The following is a 23,239-nucleotide window of genomic DNA, read 5'->3' on the forward strand; positions in this document are numbered from 1 at the left end:
GGTCACACGTACTGTCCTACGTCTCCTCCACTTTCGCTAGCCAGTACCCGCGCGGAACACGACCGGCGCACACGCACCCGTGCGATATGATCACGCGGTAAACAACAACAATATTAGTTATGGTCTGACTCTGTGATAACAAATATTATGTCTGTGTAAAATTGTGATGCTTAGTTAAATTATTTATTGGGAAAATGGTTGAAATGAAGTGGTGGCTGGTTGTCGGAGTAGTCCTTTTGCAATTTCCTGGTGAGTAGAAAAACGGCGTTTAGTGATAATAATCAGTTATGCAGTTAGTAATAATTGCACGTTAACGATAATTAAGACGTTGCCATTTGGCAAAATAGGAATTTTAGTACAAAATTTTTTAACAACAGATTTAAATTTGCATACTGATATTCTTATTCAGGGATAGGGTTTTTTTCTTTTTCTAAAATTTGTAGCTTTTTCATTAAATTTACCTATGAAAGTAAAGAATCACACAAGCTATCAACTACAAGCTAACAACAACAACAACAAAGCCGCATTCTAGATTGCGATTGCTGTAGAGAAAGAAGCGACGGCTGGACGTCGTCAAGCCAATGCATGCTACGCTACGAGCTAATGAAAAAGATTCCCAAGCTAGCAAGCTGGAAAAAAAGAAAAGCGACAAACATCACAGGCAATTCTTTGCTTACCGTAAGGCTCCATCCCCTCTAGATCATGGCCATGTGTACTTTAAAGAAATAATAGTACATTTGCAACGAGGGGGGGAAGCGAGATTTTGTAAACGAGGTCTATAATTTGGTTCCCTAGGGAGCTAATATAGATTTGTTATATTTTTTCACAATCTATAACTCCCGCGGGAACAATATAGAACAATTTCTGCATGAAATAAGATCTTTTTCGAGCAAAAGAAAAGAAAAGCGAAAAACACAGGCAATTCTTTGCTTACCGGGCGGCTCTATTCCCTAGATCGTAGCGATGTGTACTCTGAAAAAAATAAAATTTAGCTATTGTAAAAAAAATTAAAGGCGGAATAGCCATATAGAGAGAGACCAAGTTATTAAAGCATTGTGACTTAATGCACTTAAATTGAAACGCATCCTTGCGGTAAATAAAAGACGTGATCTGGTCGGCGTCAAGCCAATGCTGCGAGCATTTAAAAAAACAGGATTGTACAAAGTAAAAAGGAAACAAGCACGCAATCGAAACGTAAATGTCGAGATAATGTAGAGACCAAATTATTTAACCATTGCAACTAATTAGCATCTTACACTGCGACACTTTATACTACGTAAAGTTTGCGAGTATCATTTCGTGCGTGTCAGAAACTGCCGCAAAAACCGAGGCGAATAATCGAGTTTGCGTGCAGACTTGGCAGAAAATTCAACAACTACCGGTCTGGCCTAGTGGTTAGTGACCCTGCCTGTGAAGCTGATGATCCTGGGTTCGAATCCCGGTAAGGGAATTTATTTGTGTGATGAGCACAGATATCTGTTTCTGAGTCATGGGTGTTTTCTATGTATTTAAGTATACTAAATATATCGTTGTCTGACTACCCATAACACAAGCCTCCTTGGGCTTACCATGGGGCTTAGTCAATCTGTGTAAGAATGTAAGAATATTGTCTGTAGGATGTTTTAACTTAGTGAAATAATTTGTTTTTATCATCAGCGGCAATTTTCATCATTACTCATTTACATTTACATATTCTGTCTGGTTTACGAACAAGCATAAAGAGATAAACATTTAAGTAATACACATTAATACCTACCCGTTTGTTTTTATTTACTGTTCACTATCCATGTATGTATTTATTACCTCTATCTTTCCCGTTCACGGAATAATGGTCTTCCGGGCATGAGGAGGCAGGAGGAGTGCACGAAGGGGATTAACTCTTGACCTTATTCGCGTACCGATACATTGTTCTAATGTATTGGATGAAAACGATGCATTAGATAATTAATAGTTTATTTAGATGAAAAAATAAAACGGTTGTTAGGTTACCTAACATGATTACAAGTCAGGAGGTCAAGTAATTCTGGGGACTAGCTCACAGCCGAGACAGAGTGATTTGCAAATAGACAGGCAGAACACAGATCTGACCTACGTGCAGCGTTAACACATGTGGCTAAAAATATTTGTAAGTATTTACATGACAATGTATTGTATTGTATCTATGGCGTAATGTTTTAGGCTTTTTGCAATTTATTCCTCTTCACCTTTCGCGTAATGAATGTTATGATGGGGCTAACGGAAACTTGTAATTTCTATATTTAACAGTTAAACGTTTTTACAAAGGCAAATGCCATGAATAAAATTGCACGTAAACTGTTATATACATACTATTTATATGCGAGGGCAGACTTCAATAAAACCCTACTATATAGGTTCAAGTTCATTCGGTAGAAAAGAATCAGGAAAACGTCTAATATATCGTTAGCATGCATACCACAGTAGGTAGCTAGTATAATTTTAGTATAAACTGACTATAAAGTATGTACCTAACTAACGTTAGACAGATAAGTCTGCAGCAATTTTGATAGCCCCGGCTGTGCAAGTGTTATTTTAAACGTCAAACTTCAATGAAATTATGACGTATAAATGCACTTGCACAGCTTAGGTTATCAAAATCGCTGCAGACTTATCTTGGTCTAACTCTAGTGTCCAAGGACCGTGACGAGCAAAATTTTAAACCGAAGTATACTTAATATTCAGAATGATGGTAATTACATTATAAAATCTTACGTAAGACTTAACTGACATTTAATTCAGTAACAGTGCTGTATAATGTATAATAGTGGGTAGGGGAGACCGAGGTGAGTTGTGACAGAGGAGGGTTGTGACGTCAATTTTTTGGAATCGATTAACTAATAACGAGCTCGCGAAAGCGCGCGTTTGTTAGTTGAAGTTACTATCTGACAAACGCGCACTGTTGCGAGCTCGCTAACAGTCAAGAGGTTCCTAAAAATCGACAATGTCACAACTCTCCTCTGTCACAACTCACCTCGGTCTCCTTGCTTTTAACTTGATTTTACTGCATGTTCATACCAAGTCGTTATGTTATCCTCAGAGGACACTTTTAACCTAACCAACCAGTGATTATCCAGTCCCATGCACGCAAGAAATAATTAGAGTTGGACCAAGCAAACTCTGCATATCATATCATATCATATCATATCATATCATATCGTTTATTGCATACATGTGTTACAATAGGTCTTTTTTGTAGTTTAGGTTACAACATGCACCCGTCAGGGCATAGCAACACAGGTACTTACACACTACTTAATCCTATACTTAACATAGGTATACCTAATAGTGAAACATGCAAATGTTGTCATTATTTTAACATGCGTTACTGATTCAGATTATATTACTTAATTCAAATTTACATTTTTATATTCATTATTTTATTTTGCACAATTTTATTATTTATTCAAAAATGTCAGTGTAGAATTCGTTTAGGGAGTGATAGCACTTTTGTTGTAATAGTGACTTAGTGCTTTTGTAGAACAATTGTAATTTTTCTTGTGACTTTATGTTATTTGGTAACTTATTATATATCCTTATAGCTGTATATTGAGGACTGTTTGATAACATTTTTTATTTTTGAGGGAGGGATAACAAATTGATATTGTTTTCTGGCACTACGAGTCTCTTTAAATAAATGTCTGTTTTTCCATACATAGAGGGCTAAAGTTAAAATGTACTGGCATGGCAGTGGTAATATTCCGTATTTTTTAAAGTGGGGCTTGCAGCTTTCGGGGCACTGGGTTCCGACCATATTTCGGACGCACCTTTTTTGGGTAACAAATAAATCATGGGCATCTGTGCTGTTGCCCCAAAGCATGATACCGTAACTAAGCTGGGAGTGCGCGAATGCATGGTAGGTCGACAGGGCAGTTTGAAAGTTAGTTGTATTTCGAAGGTTATACAATGCATAAGTAATGCTTGATATTTTCGTTTTTGTCAGTTCTATGTGTTTCTTCCAATTTATATTACTGTCAATAGTTATTCCTAGCATTTTAAAAGTATCGACTTCTTCGATTTTAGTGTTGCTAATTTTTATGTCAAGGTTTAATGGTTCTTTAAGTTGGTGATGAAATTGAATTAATTTAGTTTTATTTACATTGATGTCAAGATTTTGAGCTTCTAGCATGTTACTAATTTCGCAGAGACATTCTTTGATGATTTCGTTATGATTTTCGCCTTTGCCAATTTCAAACAATAACGAGATGTCATCGGCAAATAAAATGTTGTAGGCGTTGACTATTTTTGGCAGGTCATTTATGTACAGCAATAATAGTACACAACCCAGGACACTGCCTTGAGGAATAGAGCCGTGTAGATCTTGTCTTTGCATAGCATTTGCAATGACAAAGTATGGCAATGTTATCTATAATGTCAAATTTCTATGAACACATGCCGTTTATAATGACACTCCCTCACTTTGTTATATTCAAGTCGGTGCAAAGTTAGCTTTTACGGACTCTATAAATTATCCCAAAATAAAATAAAAAAAACATGATAGGTATTTTAGGTAATAAGAGTAATAAGCGTTTCTAGTTCCTTGCTTAGGACTAAATTATATTTGTTTTATACTGGAATGAAATTTTATAATTTTTTATAAGATAGGTACCCTTAAAATTGCATTCGAAACCAAAGGTAAAGCCTAACCTTAAAAAAATAACGATTAACCTGCGTCTATCACATATCTAAAAACGATGCTAAAACAAAAGGCAACATTGTCCTCACCAATGTAAACAGAACCTACTAGAACTTCCTTACGCATAACACTTCCACTGCGCTACTTCCGAACGCAAGCGCAGACCACATTTCATTGCGTAATCCCGCGCATGCGCGCAAGAGAAAGGCGGAGCCCACGTTTCAAACATATGAACATAAGACCTTTTTCCACAAACTACTCTCACCGACTTACCTAACTTTGATACGTTACATTGTAAACGTGACTGACTGATTTGGGACAATTTTGAACAGATTCACATCTTGTTATTTATTGTCACTTTTCTCTCATTTTATGGTATCGCGATTCTGGTAATGGGGTTAGATAATGTGACAACGTTACGAATGAAATGGGAGAAAATCTTTAATAATTTTAGGAAAAATACATTGTTTGTGAATCATTGTTTGTGACTGTCTGACGAAACGACCAATTACTTATAAATAGTACTTTTCCAAATTGACATTAAAGTAAAAATACTTACTTGATTGATTTAACCTTTTGGACGCCAATGACGGATATATCGGCACCGCTGGTGCAACGCCAAAGACGGATTAATCAGTCACAGACCACAGAGCAACATAGACCTACGTGCATGTGCATGAAGATCAATTTCAGTTTTGACTCTTCGGTGACATGGCGTCCGAGTGGCAAGCGTTTGTGTTTGACACGGCGTCGAAAAGGTTAAAATTGCTTAAATTTCCTTCTAGTTACTTTTCACTAGTCTTGGTTTTTTTATGTATTTTATCAGCCTGACTTCCCTTCCGTTTTCTCTCCCTAGGCTTCCCGGTTCTTTACCTCTCGCACTACCTCTCACATCATAACTATTTGCGTTTCCACCAGAGATGAGAGAGAACCAATAGAATATTATCCACTAGAGCTGCGCTGAGCGAGGATAGATAAAGGAAGTGATTCTATTGGTTCTTAACAAACACATCCCTCGCTAAGTCGCTACACATTATAACACACATTACCAGACCGCATCCTTCCACTGCTGTTTTTAAGCCACCATCATGTTGGTCAGATATCATACCAGATCCTGGGCATCAAGTCACTGTTAATCCATCCTAAGGTAATTTTTACCTTTACCCCTTACAAACACTTCTATAAATCCTAAGTCCTGGAACAATAAGCAACATGGTCAGTGGCTGGCCATCACTGAACCAATATCTTTGCTAAAAGATTTAGAATCAGTTAATAATGTTGACGATGGTACCTATCTATGTGATTTGCAGCATAGTTCTAAACGTAGACAATATTCACTATGTGGGTCATGATGTTTAGGTACTCTGTATCCCGATCACGTTCTTTTGAGCGCCCGTTGCCTTCGGTATTGGAAATGAGAATACTAATGGATATTGCAGAATACAACTCCTATTCATAAGTTGACGACTGGTCTGACCTAGTGGGTAGTGACCCTGCCTTTAAAGCCGATGGTCCTGGGTTCGAATCCCGGTAAGGGCTTTTGTTTGTGTGATGAGCACAGATATTTGTCTCTGAGTCTTGGGTGTTTTCTTTGTATTTATGTATTTGTAGATTATATATATCGTTGTCTTTGTACCCGCAACACAAGCCTACTTGAGCTCACTGTGGGACCTTAATGACAATAGAAATAGGTATATCTACTCTTGTGAAAATTTCAAATGTCTACATTCCCTACATGAAACAAGGCAAACGTTCTAGTGATTGACAGCCAAACAGCGAATAGGTGGCAGCATGTTCGCCAGCCGTTGGAATTGAGATGAGGATGGCAACTTTTAGGTGTGTCCAAGCATTTGGAATTTTACATGAACGCCATTAAACTAATGCACGAAGGTGGCTGTACCTAGCCGCGAGCGTCAGTTGACGTCTTTGCCGATGAAAGGGTTAATAAAATCTGGCTGGTTACAGACCGTTTAGTCATGCAAAACAAAAGATTTACAATGAGATCAATGCTTAGATTATTTCATTTACAATGTTCAACTTAGACATTAGTCTTCGATGTCTGAATTGAAATTATTCTCATTCTTCACTTGAGCGACTCTATTATTTATTCCAAACGTTATCTAACATAATAACAGTGATTATAGTCCTTTAAAAACATAATTTTGCAATTTACATCGATCTTTTGACACAGTATCATCCGAGTTGCGCAAGGGTAGATCCGTGTCAGAGATCTAGTAACATATGCAGTCGCGTCTACCAGTACCGTTTGTATTATGACATGGTTCGAATGTCGTCGTTATACTTTTTTCCTTGTAAATCTCAGGCTTGTATTCACGATATCACACGAATATTTAGTTGGAGACAAATTCGGCTTGTTATAATACTAGTCCGTGACTTCACTCACGTCTTCGTCGGGTCATTTTGTTAAAATTGGTAGTGTCATCAGTGAACGTTAGGGCAAACGGCGTCGCTTTCAAAGCACGTATTTCGAGTTCAGAACACTTTTACAAGTACGTAATTTAAAATGAACTTAAAGCAGTAAGAGTTAAAGTAGTACAAGAACCTTATTCAAAATTCGACAGTTACATTCTAACCTAACCTAAGATGCTTCCTAAAGTATAATTAATTATTAATTACCTATACAATAACTAAACTGTCGTAATTTGGCATAGATGGTAAAATATAACCTGACAATGATTGGAAATATTATTAACTACTATTAATCACAAAATACCAGTCTAACTGCATTATTTGCAATAATGTGGCCGTAAACAGAGGGCTATTAACTTTTTTTTAACGTTTACAAATAAGTATACGTCAATCCAAATAGTGATAGCAGGGTTTTGAAATAAGTGGTTCTTCTTCCTACTTACCGATAATACCTATGATAGCATGAGTTTCGATGTCGCGCGCGACTCCATACATTTAGCACGACTTCAACTCGCGCGCGAGAGCGCAACTCATGCTAGCAGAGGCAGCAGAGTTGGTCAGCCTACTACAAGATTGACCAAAAAGTTACTTCGACGTATTTATTTTGCCAAACTTTTACTACTTCAACGACTAACTACTAACTGTAATAAAAAGTTACTCTATATTGTAAATTGAACGTTAGTGATTCACTTTGGAATGAAAACCACTTGTGACACATGTGTTTGGATAGGTACTACTGATTTTTAGTGTTCCGTGCAAAACTTTGTTCACGGAACACTTATGGGATCACTTCGGTCTTGTTACTTCATTCGGTTCTTGTCTGTCTGATTTAATTTCTTGTCTTATAATTACTTATATAACAATTCAAGTCTTGGAGACCTTTTACACCTCTAAGGATAATTTGATGATCTTTTATTTAATTTATTATACATATTTTATCTCTGACACCTAGAGACTTTTACATCTCTAAACGATTTTAGTAAATGCCTGTTGTTTGTATATTTCTTATTAGTTTTCTTTTTTTTTGTGTAATTCGACATTTAGACTGGATACATCTCTGACAAAGTATCTAATATTTTATTGATTCCATATTTGTAATTGTTTTTTGTAAATTTTGGTTTTGTATTGCTTGTAAAAATTGACATGTAAAAGTGCCCCTGTGGCCTATTTGCTGAATAAATGTTTGATGTTTGTTTTCGCAAATACTACTGTGGCTAAATAAAATACACCACTCATCAATACAAGAAGACGTTTTTGTCGTACACTTTCTGTTTCGTCAACTAAACGACGTCTGACAAGAGCGGGATTACTTAACTAGCTTTTTCTCGTGAGAACGGGACCAAAGTATCGTAATTCCCAACGCTAAAGGTTAACTTTGTTAAGACCTTAGTGTGGCGTTATGATGACTGACAAGGCATGTACAATTAGATAAAAGATTAGCCGCATTACGCGTTTGATTGTTACTCAATTATTATAATAGCGGCTGAACAGGTTTAGGTGACATATATTTGATATAAGCTGCATTATATTCCCAATTTACATACGTAGAGTGAAATGGGAGACAAAAATGTAGACATTAAATTTGGAGGACTTTATGTAATTGTATTTATGTGATTAAAATGTAATTGAATTTATGTAGGTACTTATGCTATGAGTATGTTTCGTTAGGCATGTTTAGCTAGTGCCATTGTCAAAAAACCCTACCGTTAAGGCATACATTTCTCAACAGACTTACCAGGAACTTCCTCAACTGTACTAAACAGCAACAGTCTTAATGGACTACTGGTGAACAAATCATTTTTGCTTTCGATAACATCATCATCATCATACATATTCATTAAAGTATATAGTTTAATATTAATACGTAAATGTTTATGACAAGTTTCATGTAGTGAAAGACATTTATTTAACTAAAATAAATTACAGTAAGAATATAAAAACTAAAAGATACTTAAACAATAAACAAATTACAAACTAAATTAAATGATAATATACACTAAAGTAAAAAGTAATGTAAGTTTCATGTAATTTAAGCACTTCAATAGTATGGGAGCGGCTTTTTGGCGGCGGGTTCGTATGATTCTTAACTGTACGACATTGTAAACCCTAGATTGACATGTAAAAGATGAGGCAAGCATCCTCCGCGGTCCTCAAAGGTAGTTTCTCAATACATGTCAAAGCGATGGTGTTGCACGGCGGTAATGATTATATTATAGACTCATTATAGTCGTTAGATCGCGCGACCACGCGTGTCGGTCTTACGATGCCTTCCTTCATTGTAAACAAATGCTTACAATTACAAATGCACACCACTACCACAGGGCGGACACGTTATACATCAAAAATCACTTACATTTCTATGTGTGAACGGCACGTCTGTACACGCGTCATGCGTCATAATGTGAGTAAGTTGCTTAAGACGATTCTCGCTGATTTGGCCTTGAGCGTCTCAGCGTCTCTGTACCCGCACCCCGCTCACTGCGATCGTACGTGAATTTCGTCTCGGTGCGGCGACTGCGGCGGAACGAGGTTCAAAGAATAACCTACAGCCCAGAGGCGCGCGGCATTTGGCGCTATACCTCGTATTTGTGTATCTTTTGCAGATATTTTGTTGTTTGAGTATGAGTAGATCATGCGTGTAGTGGAGGTCGTAGATTATAATAAAAATATATTCCCTTATGCATTATACTTTACAAGCCTCAATTAGTTAATTTGTGTTTTATCTGTTTCTTACAAATAAATACCTAAGTCAAATCGACGGATTAAGATTTATAGCTAAAGCTTGGTATGTACTAAATTGAGGCGTACAGTGCGTTTATTTTATACAGTTTTTTTTATCCGTAATAAATAAATATAAATAATGCCATTAATAGTTAACTTATAAAATTAAAGTACCTACTAGCTTCATATACTACTACAAATGTGTTATTATTCGAAGTTCGAAGTTTTCTCAATCATTACGTGGGAATATCATCATTATTAGGGTTCCGTACCTCAAAAGGAAAAAACGGAACCCTTATAGGATCACTCGTGCGTCTGTCTGTCTGTCCGTCTGTCACAGCCTATTTTCTCGGAAACGACTGAACCAATTAAGTTGAAATTTGGTGTATATATTGGTTTGGTGTAAGTTTGTTACCCAAAGACGGACATGTAACGTAAACAAATTAATTTTAAACACGGGGGCCACTTTTGGGGAGTAAAAGAGAAAATTAAAAAAAAAAGTTTTTTAAACTATATCGTGTTACATATCAAATGAAAGAGCTCATTGTGAGAATCTCAAATGTATATTTTTTATAATTTTAGGATAAACAGTCAATTCAATTCAATATATTCTTTATTCAAATAGGCCTAGCAACAAGCACTTTTAAATTGTTCAGAAGTTATTCACGAAAATAGGCAAAAAATGAGCATTCCCCCCCTTTATCTCCGAAACTACTGGGTATAAAATTTTGAAAAAAATACACAAATTAGATCTTTACCTATAGATCACAGGAAAACTTATTATGTATCTCGGTGGACCGTCAGCTGGTCACATGAACATGTAAAAAAATCTTTTCAGTCATCGCATCCCATTTCATACTTTGTCAGATGGTAGTTTAGATGATATTGTTAATAAAACAAATCGTCGGCCGGTTGTATCGCGGTGGAAAGACCGTCAGCTATTAAAACATTATTGTTAGTTTAAAAATAATTTTAATTGATTTAGTCGTTTAGTAAAGATAACCAAAGTTAGCCCCAAAATGGCCTATTTTATTATTTTTATTACGGTAAAACTATAAATATCAGAAATAAGTTTAATTTTATAATTGTTGAACAATAAATGAAGATTCATATATATTTTTTTCATAATTTTTTGTTTACCCATTTAGAAGACATAATACACCAAGTTGACCCAATGAAATAATTACTGAAATCCAGAAGGAGATACAAATAATAATAAAATAATAAAACGTTTATTAACAGGCAAGGATCACCCATGAAAAATTTACAGACATAACTACAATTACACTATTTAACACTAATTACTACTTAACTAAACCTACAATAAACTTAATAGTAAGTTTTTCCGTAAATAAAAATACGATAGGCCGTTTTGCTAGTTCTTAATCGATTAAAATTATTTTTAAACTACAAAAACAATGTTTTTTAACAGGTACTATTTATACATACAACGTAATAGGTAATAGGTAGCTTATGTTAAATCAATTATTTATTGTTTCGAGATGGAATGGAACATTATTCAAAACGTAAAACTTGAATGACATTATAATATGTCGGTTAGAAAACATTTATTTATTTATTTCAAATGAAGTTTTCTCAAACATACGTATATTATAGTATAATATATACAGATATTATCATTACATTCATGGTAATAGACCGCAAAATACCGTGTTGCGCTCGATAATGCGCGTCGCAACCAAATCAGCGCTCTGCAGTTATTTATTCTTTGGCCACAATAACTCCGATATTATAGCACTTTGCTTGTGCATAAGCGAACATAGTGCAAGGAAGGCACGGAGCGACGAGCGACACAGCCTCCTCGTCTCAAAGCTGGCACACGACTGCCGGCCACGCCATTTTCAGGCTGCATACGCATGAAATGTGGAAAAACGTTCGATTTCTTAAGAAAATATTTTTTGATTAAGAAAAGCTATGTTGCCTTTGTAGAACCTATTAAAACATTTTTGTTAGTTTAAAAATAATTTTAATCGATTAAGCCGTTTAGAAGTTATAAGCAAAGTTAGCCGCAAAACGGCCTGTCGTGTTATTTTTTTTTCGGTGAAACTACAAATTTCAGGAAAAAAGTCAAATGTTGCGATTATTGTCCATAGAGTGAAGATGCATATATATTTTTTTCATAATTTTTGGTTGACTCATTTAGAAGTTATAAGCTCTAAAAAGTAACAGTTTTTGGCCAAAAACTGCGCGAAGCGCCTTAAAAATAGTACTGAGCGGCCGGCAAACGGCCGTCAATCTGGTGTCGCGGGGCGAGGTAATTCGAGTCGGGGCGGGGCGGTGCGTGGCCGTTTTTACTATTGCTTATTCTGTGCCACTACTTTGTTTGATGTGCTTGTAGTTTCGCTTAGTTTCGGATTACCTAATCCGTCTTTGATAGATATTTTCCGATTTATTTTAAATTCTGCTTAGTTTGTTAGCCCCTTATTCATAAAATTTTACAAGCCTCAATTACCTAATTAACTTATGTTTTATCTGTTTCTTACACACACGTACCTAAATCAAAATGACAGATTAGGAAAGAATAACAATTATGTATGGGAGCGGCTTTTTGGCAACGTGTTCTAGTGACTCTTAACTATGTTACAGTGTTAGCATAGCCAAGCATGCGGAAAACTATATAACCATTTTTCCCACTTAATCATTATTCAAAAATTCTGAATGTCAAGACCAATTTTACTAGGTACCTACGACATTACATAAGTGAGACGTAACATTCGTAACGCGTCCACACAGTGCGAACCCGATCAGTGAAAGCGCATTGACTCATTCAGTATACAAACCACTAGTTGTTGACTCTTGTGATTCATAATTAAATGGGTAAATAATGGATCACCTCGTGTTTGCTAGTAACTATTTGCAAAGATAGATATAACTCCGTAATAGATGTTTACAGTCTAAGGAAAAAACGTGCCTCGAAAATCAAGAAAATTTGATTCTCGTTCAGAGGGCGCTACTAGTTTTGGCCTACAGTCGTATAGATGGCGTTGACGGTTTCGTTTGTTATTTAACAATTTTAACGCATATCTGTGAAAGAACATGGGTCAAAATCATAAAAATAATTAATGCAAATAAAAAAAATCATTTATCTATATTTAAATACATTTTATCGTATTTTTATAAATCTTAATTTTTAGTTTTAAAGTGTGTCGACAGATGGCAGTGAATTTACTGGGGTTACAAAATTTACTAGACAGTACCGCTCTAGTATAAGTTACTCCATGCTATTTGTAAGAAAACCCGAGCGTTGGCGTCGAGACATGATTTGCTTAGGCTGTGGCGGAGGGTGTGCCTAGCGAATCTAGGTGCAATACAGATGCTTAACTCGTTCACGTCTTTCCTGTAGACATTGCAAAGTTAAGAAAATCAAAAGCTAATTTTAACGTTGCACTCTTATAGGTGGGATATATTTTTTCAGTACCTACTTGAGACTTAAATGAGAAAAACCGGCCAAGTGCGAGTCGGACTCGCGCACGAAGGGTTCCGTACCATTACACAAAAAACGGCAAAAAAATCACGTTTGTGCCCCACTTAAATATTAATTTTATGCTGTTTTTAATATTTGTTGATATAGCGGCAACAGAAATACATCATCTGTGAAAATTTTATCTGTCTAGCTATAACGGTCCGAGAGATACCACGGAGCCTGGTGACAGACGGACAGACAGACAGCGGAGTCTTAGTAATAGGGTCCCGTTTTTACCCTTGGGTACGGAAGCCTAAAAACGTGATATATGTACCCGGGTCGTTAACTTTTATTGTAATGTCTACAGAAGAGACCTTTTACATATTACTAAAGTATACTTTGTATTTAGGTGGGTTAGTCATTTAAAATTATAATCATGAATATCTGTTTTCAATTCATTTAAGATTTTGTCTAAAAGATATCCCTGGCCATTCAGCGAGGTAATGCCGCCAGTATTTTTGGCACATTTGGTCCGGGGGATAATCAGAGTGGGGATTTTACTTTTTTGCATTCATTATTTATGAGATCAAGCACTTAATAAACTCGTAGTAACTGTCTGTCTTATTACATACCTACTTAGATGGTGTCCATTAAAACATTCGATACTCGGTTAAGAAACCGCTTTCCGCTAAGTGCAGCAACAAAGCGTGACCTTAGTTCATGAGAACATTTTTTTATGCTCTATAAAAGATAATAAGATGTGCAGCAATTTTCTGCATTTTAGCTATGTAATGAATGAGTATTTACCTACGGGTATGGTGTACTGGCGTGAGACAACATCGATAAAAGATGTTTAATTTATTCAAATATAATTTCAAGAGGTCAATGCGAAGGTTTCATTTGTGTTCATTGAAGGGTATTACCTAACATAAGTATGGACAAAATTGCAATTCAAAATCTGACACAGATTTTCAATCGATTTCTCATTATTCAGATTAATTTCAATGCATTTTGTATGTAACTGTGCGAAAAGTACATACGTGTAATATGAAATCATAAACGTAGAAAGTTTCAGGCTTCGAATGTCGCTCTAGCTTGGCTTACAAGATAACACTAACGACGAAAATAATGACTTTTCATTGCAACTTTTCTAAGCAAACTTTTTGCATGTTTGTGCTTAAACTTGCAAAAACATTTGAATATAATTTAAAGCATATTTGTAGGTACTTTGGACTTGCAAAACCATTTGAAAGCATATTTTTGTAGGTACTTCGGACTTGCAAAACCATTTGAAAATGGGCACCTTTGCACCGTTACAGCTCGCGAAGGTCTTTTAGAATAAAATATTTTATTTAGCTTTGTAGTTTATTAAGTAATTTTAGATATATTTATGTATTTTTTATGTTTGTATATACCATTAGTTACTTATTTTTTCTGGATAAACTATCTTTTAATTTTTTAAATAATTTAAAGCATATTTGTAGGTACTTTGGACTTGCAAAATCATTTGAAAATTATTTAAATGAGTTGCTTACGGTGCTTATTCCCTCCGGCGTAATTATAGAAAATTACTAAAACGCTTAGAATTTGAGCTCATGCAGTACCTAGTCAGCATAATTTTCTTGAGAAACTACTTGAGATAAACGAAGCATTGCGCAAAACCATTGCAACAAGACATAGTGCATTCAGATTTTAAAAAATATGACATTTGTTTGATATTATGTTGTGGGATGCGCCTACGAGAATTCACAGTGTGATACGCACTTACGTGGATATATTTTAACAGTAAAAATACAAACATAACCGAAACACTGTAAGGACTAGTTTCTTTACGGTCTGTTTATTAGATAATAGCTCACGCAGAAAATTAAAACAAAGACGTATTTAAATATTTAGTAGTTTGTTACATAATTATTAACGTATTCCTCCATTTGTGTTTTTCTTTGGGTCGGTGCACAATCTAGTATTTCTAAAAATGCAATTTTAATTTGTGTCTTATTTCTGTTAAATTTGTAAGCAATAGCCAGTACTTATTTTATATTCTTTATAACACAAACGATGTCGATAAAACTAGAGAAATTATTTTCTCTCAACCCAGAAGCTACCTATTTGTATTTTAGTGTAAAAATACTCGCAATGAAACGTAATACCAAAGCAATAGGAAGTAATTACTCGTGTCTGTATTCATAAGTAACTTGTTTAGCTGGTTTTAGTATTGTAAATGTAATATAAATGCAGCATTACATTAAATTTTAAGAAGACATTTACTAAAAGAAATGTAGTGGTGCAGAAACACTTACCGTTCGGCCATATCGAATGGGATTACTTAATTAATATCCATGGATTATGATATGACCAAAGTACATACGCCATTTTTTGCAGTTTCGCATTTTTCCTCATAAAACTAATATTTTAACTCAATAATTCTATCGTTTTTTTTGACACTTACACTTCATAGTGACATCTGCAGCGGTATCATGGTCGCGTTTTTATCACTTGTCATGTCATGCGTCACTTTCACACTTACATACTTGTTAGAACATGACAGGCATGGTGACAAATGAAAGAGCCGGCCATCTTAGCCCTTCTATTTACGTTGCAGCATCAGAGAGCCAACGACAACGCAACCCCAACAAGCTACGTGTCAATCCCGGACCTCAACAGCTACAGGACATATTCAACACCACCTCATGTATCCCTCCGCCTTATCGCTGTCCGCACGCTGGGATGCGGTTCTACCTGTACACCAGGTGAGTGAGACAAAAATAGAACTACAATGCAACCCCAGCTTCTGTGCATGTGAATCAAATCCAAACCCAAACCGCTGGGTACAGGGAAAATACAACACCCAACCACTGCCTTTTCACTGGGATGAAGTTCTGCCTCTACAAGATATATACAGTGGTACTACGTAAACGAAATTAATAACTAGATTAAATCTAAAATAGGTCCTTGAGGCATTTCTGGCGGTATTTCCTCGCTGTATCGCAATGCTGATACGTTGTGCGAGGATGCCGCCAGCTCTTCGGTTACCAGTTACGTCAATCAGACGCTTCGCGATTTCTGCAAACAACTTGTGCGCGCTGGGACCCCATGGACCTAGAGTTTCAACTCCAAATGGAACGAAATATGATACTCTCTACCGAGGCTCTTAAATTCATTACGTTTTAAAATTTCGGCGCTTTCCGCCGCTCCGCCCGCTTTTACATTAGTCTGTTGGAGGTGGGACGGTGCCAGTGTGTCTACGCAGGTAGCATCCCACACCAACATCCGTCCCAAGCTCCAAGGAACCAAGGACACCCCATCGGGTCTCCTGCCATCATCCCTGATAATGCCAGTCGGCTCAAGAAGAGCGGGTACATTGATGGTGGCAAGAGACCGACAGATTATGTCATGACGCATGTCTTGAAAAACGGCCGAAATCGTAGCAGCACATAACGTAATTAACTCCATCTCCTGCATTGTGCCACTAAACCGCTGCGTGAATCCTGGTTTGCAATTGATCATATACAACATGAGCATGGGGGAGCGCAACCTCAACAGCGCTTCAACCTGGGGTCGCAGATGACAAATGAGCGTTGACTTCAGTTTTTTAAGTTATCCAAATATGCTTCATATTCATGCAACAGCAGGTAGCTATTTTAGAAATCGATATTTTAAAATTCAAAAAAGGCTTTAACGGCTCTCCAATGTCGAATGCTAATCCGCGACCCTCGCATCCATCTTTACTTCAACCTTTGTAACACAAGGTCGATCGTTTTGATTGCTTAAAAATTTGTGCGCATTAGCGAAGTCAATGGGAAATAGAAATATTTAAAACTTTGCATTTTGTTGTGTAACGTTGATTAATGAGCGTCATAGAGATGTAGAAGCCTCCACTTGTAGTTGATTATTTTATTAGTTGTAATCCACAAGTAAATAATGTTAACTGGTAATCTCATACTTTATGTTGAAAAAAGCAGATGTAATAGGGCAAGTGAAAATTAGGAGAATTATTCCATTGAAGTAAAATTCGTTCTTAGTTACGACTGTAATTACTTGTAAAATGTACTTAAGTTATAAAAAATCATATTAAATGCATAATAAATAAACCTACGGGAGTAACTTTCCAACTCAAAATTCTACTTCGGGGAAACTAATTCGTATTTCAGCTAGCGGTCTATACTTATATGTACCTATTTATTTGTCTTTCATCAGAGTATCTACAATTATTCGTCTACTGCATTAACTGCCATTCTACAGCTACCTATATTCTTCTGGTGCCGAATTTAAATAATAGTCTTCCGGTTTTTTTATCTCTTACGTAAATTATGTTTTATGTTAAAGTAGTATATTATGTGCATTTAATTTACATATAAAAATAGACGTTTCAAGGGTTCAGAATTTGCTGTTTTAGGTAGAGCAGCTTGTTTTGAGTATTTTATCCCCATTTTATACGTTAAAGAAACAATTATTATAGAGATCTAGGCACTCTTAGTTCATAAATGAGAAGATCTTGGTGTTAACTGGCAGTGGGTGATACATATTACCTTACTTATAGAACCGATGGCCATTGGGGCAGAGAGTTTCTCTAGTGACGATCGTGAGGAGACTAAATCTAGCAGATGTATGATTCACGCTTTTTCACGCTTAAACTGCTGCACTGATTTAGATGCATGTAGTGATAGTTTTTATCAGTCATTCTCATCACCATGATTCCATGCAGAGAAAAGCGCGGACAGAAGCTAGTGTTAAACATATATTAGAAGTTTTTAACAGAAAATGCTTCATCCTCTCATTTCAGAACAACGCAAGCAAAGGGCGAACTCCTAGACACATTGGACAACGACTCTCTTACGAACTCTCGCTTCAACCCCATCCACCCCACAAAAGTGGTCGTCCACGGCTTCGGCGGTGGCAGGAACCTCTCACCCAGCACTGACATGCGCAAAGCTTACTTCACTAACGGAGACTACAACATAATTATCGTGGATTATGGTAGTTTGGTCAAGGAACCTTGTCTTGGGCAGGTCAGTATTTTTGCTGTCTTTATAATTGTTAGCTTGTTCGACCCAGTGACAAAAAAAATATGGAATAAGAAAGAGCAATCTTATTATGACTAAATTAACGATCTAGCCAATTGAGTGTTAGTGTTGATTAGCACAACAAGCTAGTTAATTAACATTTATTAGCTTAATCATCAATAATCCGGAAAAGCTCAAGCTTAGAATAGACTCATAGGCTCAGAACGTGACTACTTTGAAAAAAACGTCACATTTCAGATCGAATGGGCTCCCCGCTTCGCCGGCATGTGCATAGCGCAGATGCTGGAATACTTACGGAAGCACCCGACGAAGGGTTTCCCACCGGAACACGTGCATACCATCGGGTACAGCGTCGGGGCGCACATTCTGGGACTGGTCGCCAACTTCCTGCCTAAAGGAAAACTTGGTCGCATCACAGGTAAGCTTGCTTAACGTCATTAGAAAAGGAAAATATCATCGGGTACAACGTAGTAACTCACGTTCTTGAGCGGTCACGAATCGCCTGCCTAAAGAAAAACTTGGTCGCATCAAGCATAAGCGTACTTAGAGCCAACGCCATACCATACCATTACAAATACAAATAATTTATTGAAAAAAGTATTGTCTGTACAATACTCTACCTACCTCTACCGAATCCCTCTCTAATACCTCTGTAGGTTCATCTTAAAGACTACCTAAGAGTTTTTAGTAGAGGAAAGTGGATTACATTGGGTACAGTTTGAGGGCTTATCTTTGGGCTGGCCGCGAATCACCAGCTAAAAGGAAAGCTTTGTCACATCATCAGGTAAGCGATTAAGCTAGTGTAATTGGAACGGGTGCATACCATCGGGTACAGTTTCTGGGCTCATCTTGAGGCTGGTTGTAAATCGCAATAAGAAAAATTAGAGTACCTAACCTGTACCTGTGATGGCTTTATTAGGTACCCACTTAGGAGCCAATGACATTGGTAATCGTTGATTGTGCAACACTAATGCAATTTGGGAACCAACGATAGTTAACCGACTTCAATTATGTCTAAAAGTGGATTGTATTGGACTTATCTTGAAGACAAATGAGGGGAGATCATTTTGACAAGCTCAACACATTTAACTACATCTTTATGGTTGCCTTGGCATTATAATACATTTGCATGATAAATGGACATCAGAATTTTCGCCATCAGTTAATTAGTATAGTCTATCTAAATAGAGTATTAACCTATATGGACTGATCGACCTCTAAACACCTTGATTACCTACAAACGTACCGAATGTCATAATTCACCTTGACCATATGCAAAACATAATAATTTATTATATACTTACCTATTAGATACAATGACTGCCAGTCATTGACTAGATAGCCAAAAATTAAGTTATGCATTGTTTGATACATGAGTAAATTTAAGTACCTATTATAAAGAAAAACTGCTAAGTTTTGTCACTTAGAATGAAGATGTTATGATTCCCCCTCTGCTAGTCCGCCTAAGCTCTGAAGCAACTTTGACGAGACAAAATTTGGCCGTGTTATTACAATATCGCTTAGTTTCATAGCAATTTGTCGTTTCATGGTGATTCTTCCACACTCAGTCTGTCACTGCAAAGTATGTGCAGAGTTAGCCTAGTCCGACTTTCCAAACCAACCGCTGGCAACCCCTAAAGAAAAAAAAAAAAACAAGTTTTTTTTTCAGGTTTAGACCCAACGATCTTGTTCTACATGGGCAACAACCGTTCTCGAGACCTGGACCACACGGACGCCCTATTTGTAGATATCCTGCACACGGGAGCCGGTATACTTGGCCAATGGGGTCCTAATGGCCACGCCGACTTTTATGTCAACGGCGGCTCGAGCCAGCCTGGATGCGCGCATGACACAATCTTCCGTAAGTAACAAACATAACATAAAAAATCATAAATAAATAAAAAAAGCAAAATCCAACAATTTATAAAGTTCAATAAAAAACTGCAGTGAATAGGGGATATTACTGCAATATTCTGCCACCAGAGTGCAGGACTAGCCTACTATCCTTTTTAGTCAACCATAGAGTAACTTATACATACTCTACCTTTAACAGGTTTTTGGCAAGTTTTCAGAGATAATAAGGAGATCATGGAGACCAATCTCTATGTATGAAAAGTGTCCATCAAAAAACAGTAATTAGGCGGCGCCACCATACACCGAAATACTATCAAAAACAACCTACGTAATTTGATCGGGTTATTTGTTGCCTTATATGGTTCATGTTATACTCATGTCCCAGAGCCTAACTAGCGCCACCGGAGAGATTAGGAACTATTATTTAAAGCTGAAAGCGGTCACTTTTGCAACAATTCTGCCATAAGAGATTGGCATCCTTTCTATGGAGATAATAAAATATGACATTGATGCATCAAGGCGCTTTGCTTACAGAGGACCTACCGGGAAACGCGAATCCAAAAATTCGCTATCTGCCTCTTTATCACTCGAATATGCAAGTGACAGAGATGTTAGATAAAGAAGTTTTCTTGTTTCACAATGTGAGGGCACATATATTGTAGTAGTGGCGCCCTGGCGCCCCCTACGCGGAGTTTCGCGTAATATTCCTTATTACTTGAGCCTAGAGCGCCATCTCTTATCAAAATGTTACACTAACAAGCCTTACTTACGTGAATAATGTGAAAGTACGGGAAAGCGAGTCTTGCTCTGTGTTCAATAGAGAGGGCTGTAGTCTATATTATTTTAGCGCCATCTTTTGTTCTAACATTAAACTGCGAGGTCAGTAAGTTTTTGTGAAACGTGCATAAAGCAGATAGGGGGCGGGCGTAGCTAAACGGGATGCAGGATGCACACGAGCCATACACGAGCGCAGAATATAATTTTGACCACTTTGGCCGTCACATTCTAATTCATGCTGACTGAACCTACCTGATAAAAAAAAATCTTATACAGGTTGGCCAACCAAATATTGTTGATCATTTTCACAAACGTGTGCATTTTAAAGATAATTTGATTGTAATTTTTAATGCCATTTTATACAAGACGTTGAAGGAAGAAAAAAAATACTAATAAAAAAAACTATCAATAGTTTTGGGCCACCCTGAACATTGTAGGTTAGATAGATCAATATCATATTTCACACTTCTTCTCCTTATTACACTGTAATAAGGTAACAAATGTACGTAATCGATCATTACCGTTCACTATATAATTATACAAGTAATTAAAATTTATTGGAAACGTTAATTAATTTGTTTACCCCAGCAGCTCGAACAAGCCTACTTTCGAAAGTGCGACTCCTCACTCCAGGGAGTGAAACAAAGTAGCTTTTTAATTTAGTGAAGGCCATGAACTGCCACTTGATACTTATATTACAAATTCGTTTTTTTTTGTCTGTATTATTCTGTGTAATTCCAAATACATTTTAATCTTTAATACGTTCTCACTACTGAGGTGAAAAATTATATGTGCAACACGAGAGCAGTTATTTTACATCTCGTGTTTTTTAGTCCCTCGTTACGCTCAAGATTCTAACTTAGAATCACTCGCTTCGCTCGTGAGTCTTTCGCTTTCTCGGGACCCAAAATAAACACTCGCAAGAAAAACCAACTTTCCTCTCTTGTTGCACAAATAACTATATCTTCCACCTTCCAGAAACGCTCTCATGCGACCACACAAAGGTGACGCCGTACTTCATCGAGTCGATCAACTCTCGCGCAGGCTTTTGGGCCGGACCGTGCCCTAGTTTATTCTCCTACCTCGTTGGCTGGTGTGAGCCTAACGACACAGAGTATGTGCTCATGGGGGAGCACCTAACGCACAAGTAAGGATTGACCATTACCTCGCATTCGTTAAGCAACTTAAGTCCACCTCAGGCTTCTGGGCCAACAACCTCGTTTTCCTACCTCATTGGCTGTTGTGAACTCAAGAACAGAGTATAGAATTTGAGTACTATAGTTGCAACTTGCAAGACCCTTCTAGCAGAATAAACTAAAAACAAACATTACGAGTACTCTCTGCTACTCCACACGTTTAAGATATGAGCGTGAAAAAATATTAGCCAACGACCACTAATACGGAGATTTGAAAAAGTTAAAAATATTTCGCAAATATGTCGAAAGCAAATTTGTACGTAAACTGCGAGCATTCTTTATTATACAAATCATGTATGTCCTGTTTTTTGCAGAGCACGTGGCGTGTACTACGTGACGACAAACGCAAAGCCGCCTTATGCACGCGGCTTCCCCGGCAAGTCGCGTCGACTGCGCTCCGCACCACCCTATCCTTACAGCTCTAATAGCTGAGGTTCTGCTAACTAAACTATCTGCAAACCAAACTAATGTTCGGGGTCGTATAACTTCTCATTCACACTCGCGCAGTTGTAGGTAGAGCGAGAGGTACAGTGATAATAATAAATGACCCCGGCCGACAAGAAATTATAGAAAATTATTAAGGGCGCCACTTCCTACGTATAATAACTCACTTTTTTGACGTAAAATGCTTAAACATGGCAACAATTTAGTATGAAAATTTTATAGTTCGCGTTTATTTAATTTCTACTATTTTATGTCGCACCGGCCCTCAGTTTGGTTAGCGGCTACTTATACCTATATATAGCAGGCTTTTGTTATACCAACCTGACAGTTGTCACGTCTCTAGGATACAAAACATAAAGGTAGTTCTTAGATTCTTGTTTCGCCGGATTCACTTTAGGACGTGACTGGACGTCACAATTCGAGAATATGATTTCTTAGACCTATATTCCTTAGACACATTTGGTTCTCACGGGAAATGGAATTGCTCTCAACGTCCAAAAATGTATGCATAATGCTATACTTACGTTGACGCATGCATCGTTTAAGAGTCAAGCGGTACATGTAAACGCCGAACACCTTGCATATCCAACTCATGACACCACTCTAAGCCTTATTGACCTTGTTGTGGTCGTCGGTAATCGTTAATAAAAATTCACCGTATGTTTTGACTTTTAATATAATAATTATCGCTAGGCATCATATTTGTTTGTTACCTTAA

General features: G+C 36.9%; 1 protein-coding gene across 1 annotated transcript; it reads left to right on the forward strand.

The window, feature by feature from the left end:
- The first annotated feature begins 22 nt into the window (after positions 1–22).
- On the forward strand, positions 23–22,606 carry LOC134744080 (phospholipase A1 member A-like). Its single transcript, XM_063677752.1, has 7 exons — positions 23–249; positions 15,829–15,976; positions 18,010–18,235; positions 18,488–18,668; positions 19,920–20,111; positions 21,860–22,028; positions 22,392–22,606. Exons 1-7 carry the CDS (start codon positions 195–197, stop codon positions 22,507–22,509), a joined length of 1,089 nt encoding a protein of 362 aa, XP_063533822.1. The 5' UTR covers positions 23–194; the 3' UTR covers positions 22,510–22,606.
- The last annotated feature ends 633 nt before the right edge of the window (positions 22,607–23,239 follow it).

The sequence above is a fragment of the Cydia strobilella genome, chromosome 1, assembly GCF_947568885.1.
Source record: "Cydia strobilella chromosome 1, ilCydStro3.1, whole genome shotgun sequence".
NCBI classification, from domain to species: domain Eukaryota; kingdom Metazoa; phylum Arthropoda; class Insecta; order Lepidoptera; family Tortricidae; genus Cydia; species Cydia strobilella.

Excerpts from the sequence above, each read along its gene's own strand:
- LOC134744080 (XM_063677752.1), top strand. The coding sequence starts at position 195 with ATGGTTGAAATGAAGTGGTGGCTGGTTGTCGGAGTAGTCCTTTTGCAA. Across the intron at positions 250-15,828 it reads AGTCCTTTTGCAATTTCCTG|CATCAGAGAGCCAACGACAA; the intron begins GTGAGTAGAAAA and ends TTTACGTTGCAG. Across the intron at positions 15,977-18,009 it reads CGGTTCTACCTGTACACCAG|AACAACGCAAGCAAAGGGCG; the intron begins GTGAGTGAGACA and ends CTCTCATTTCAG.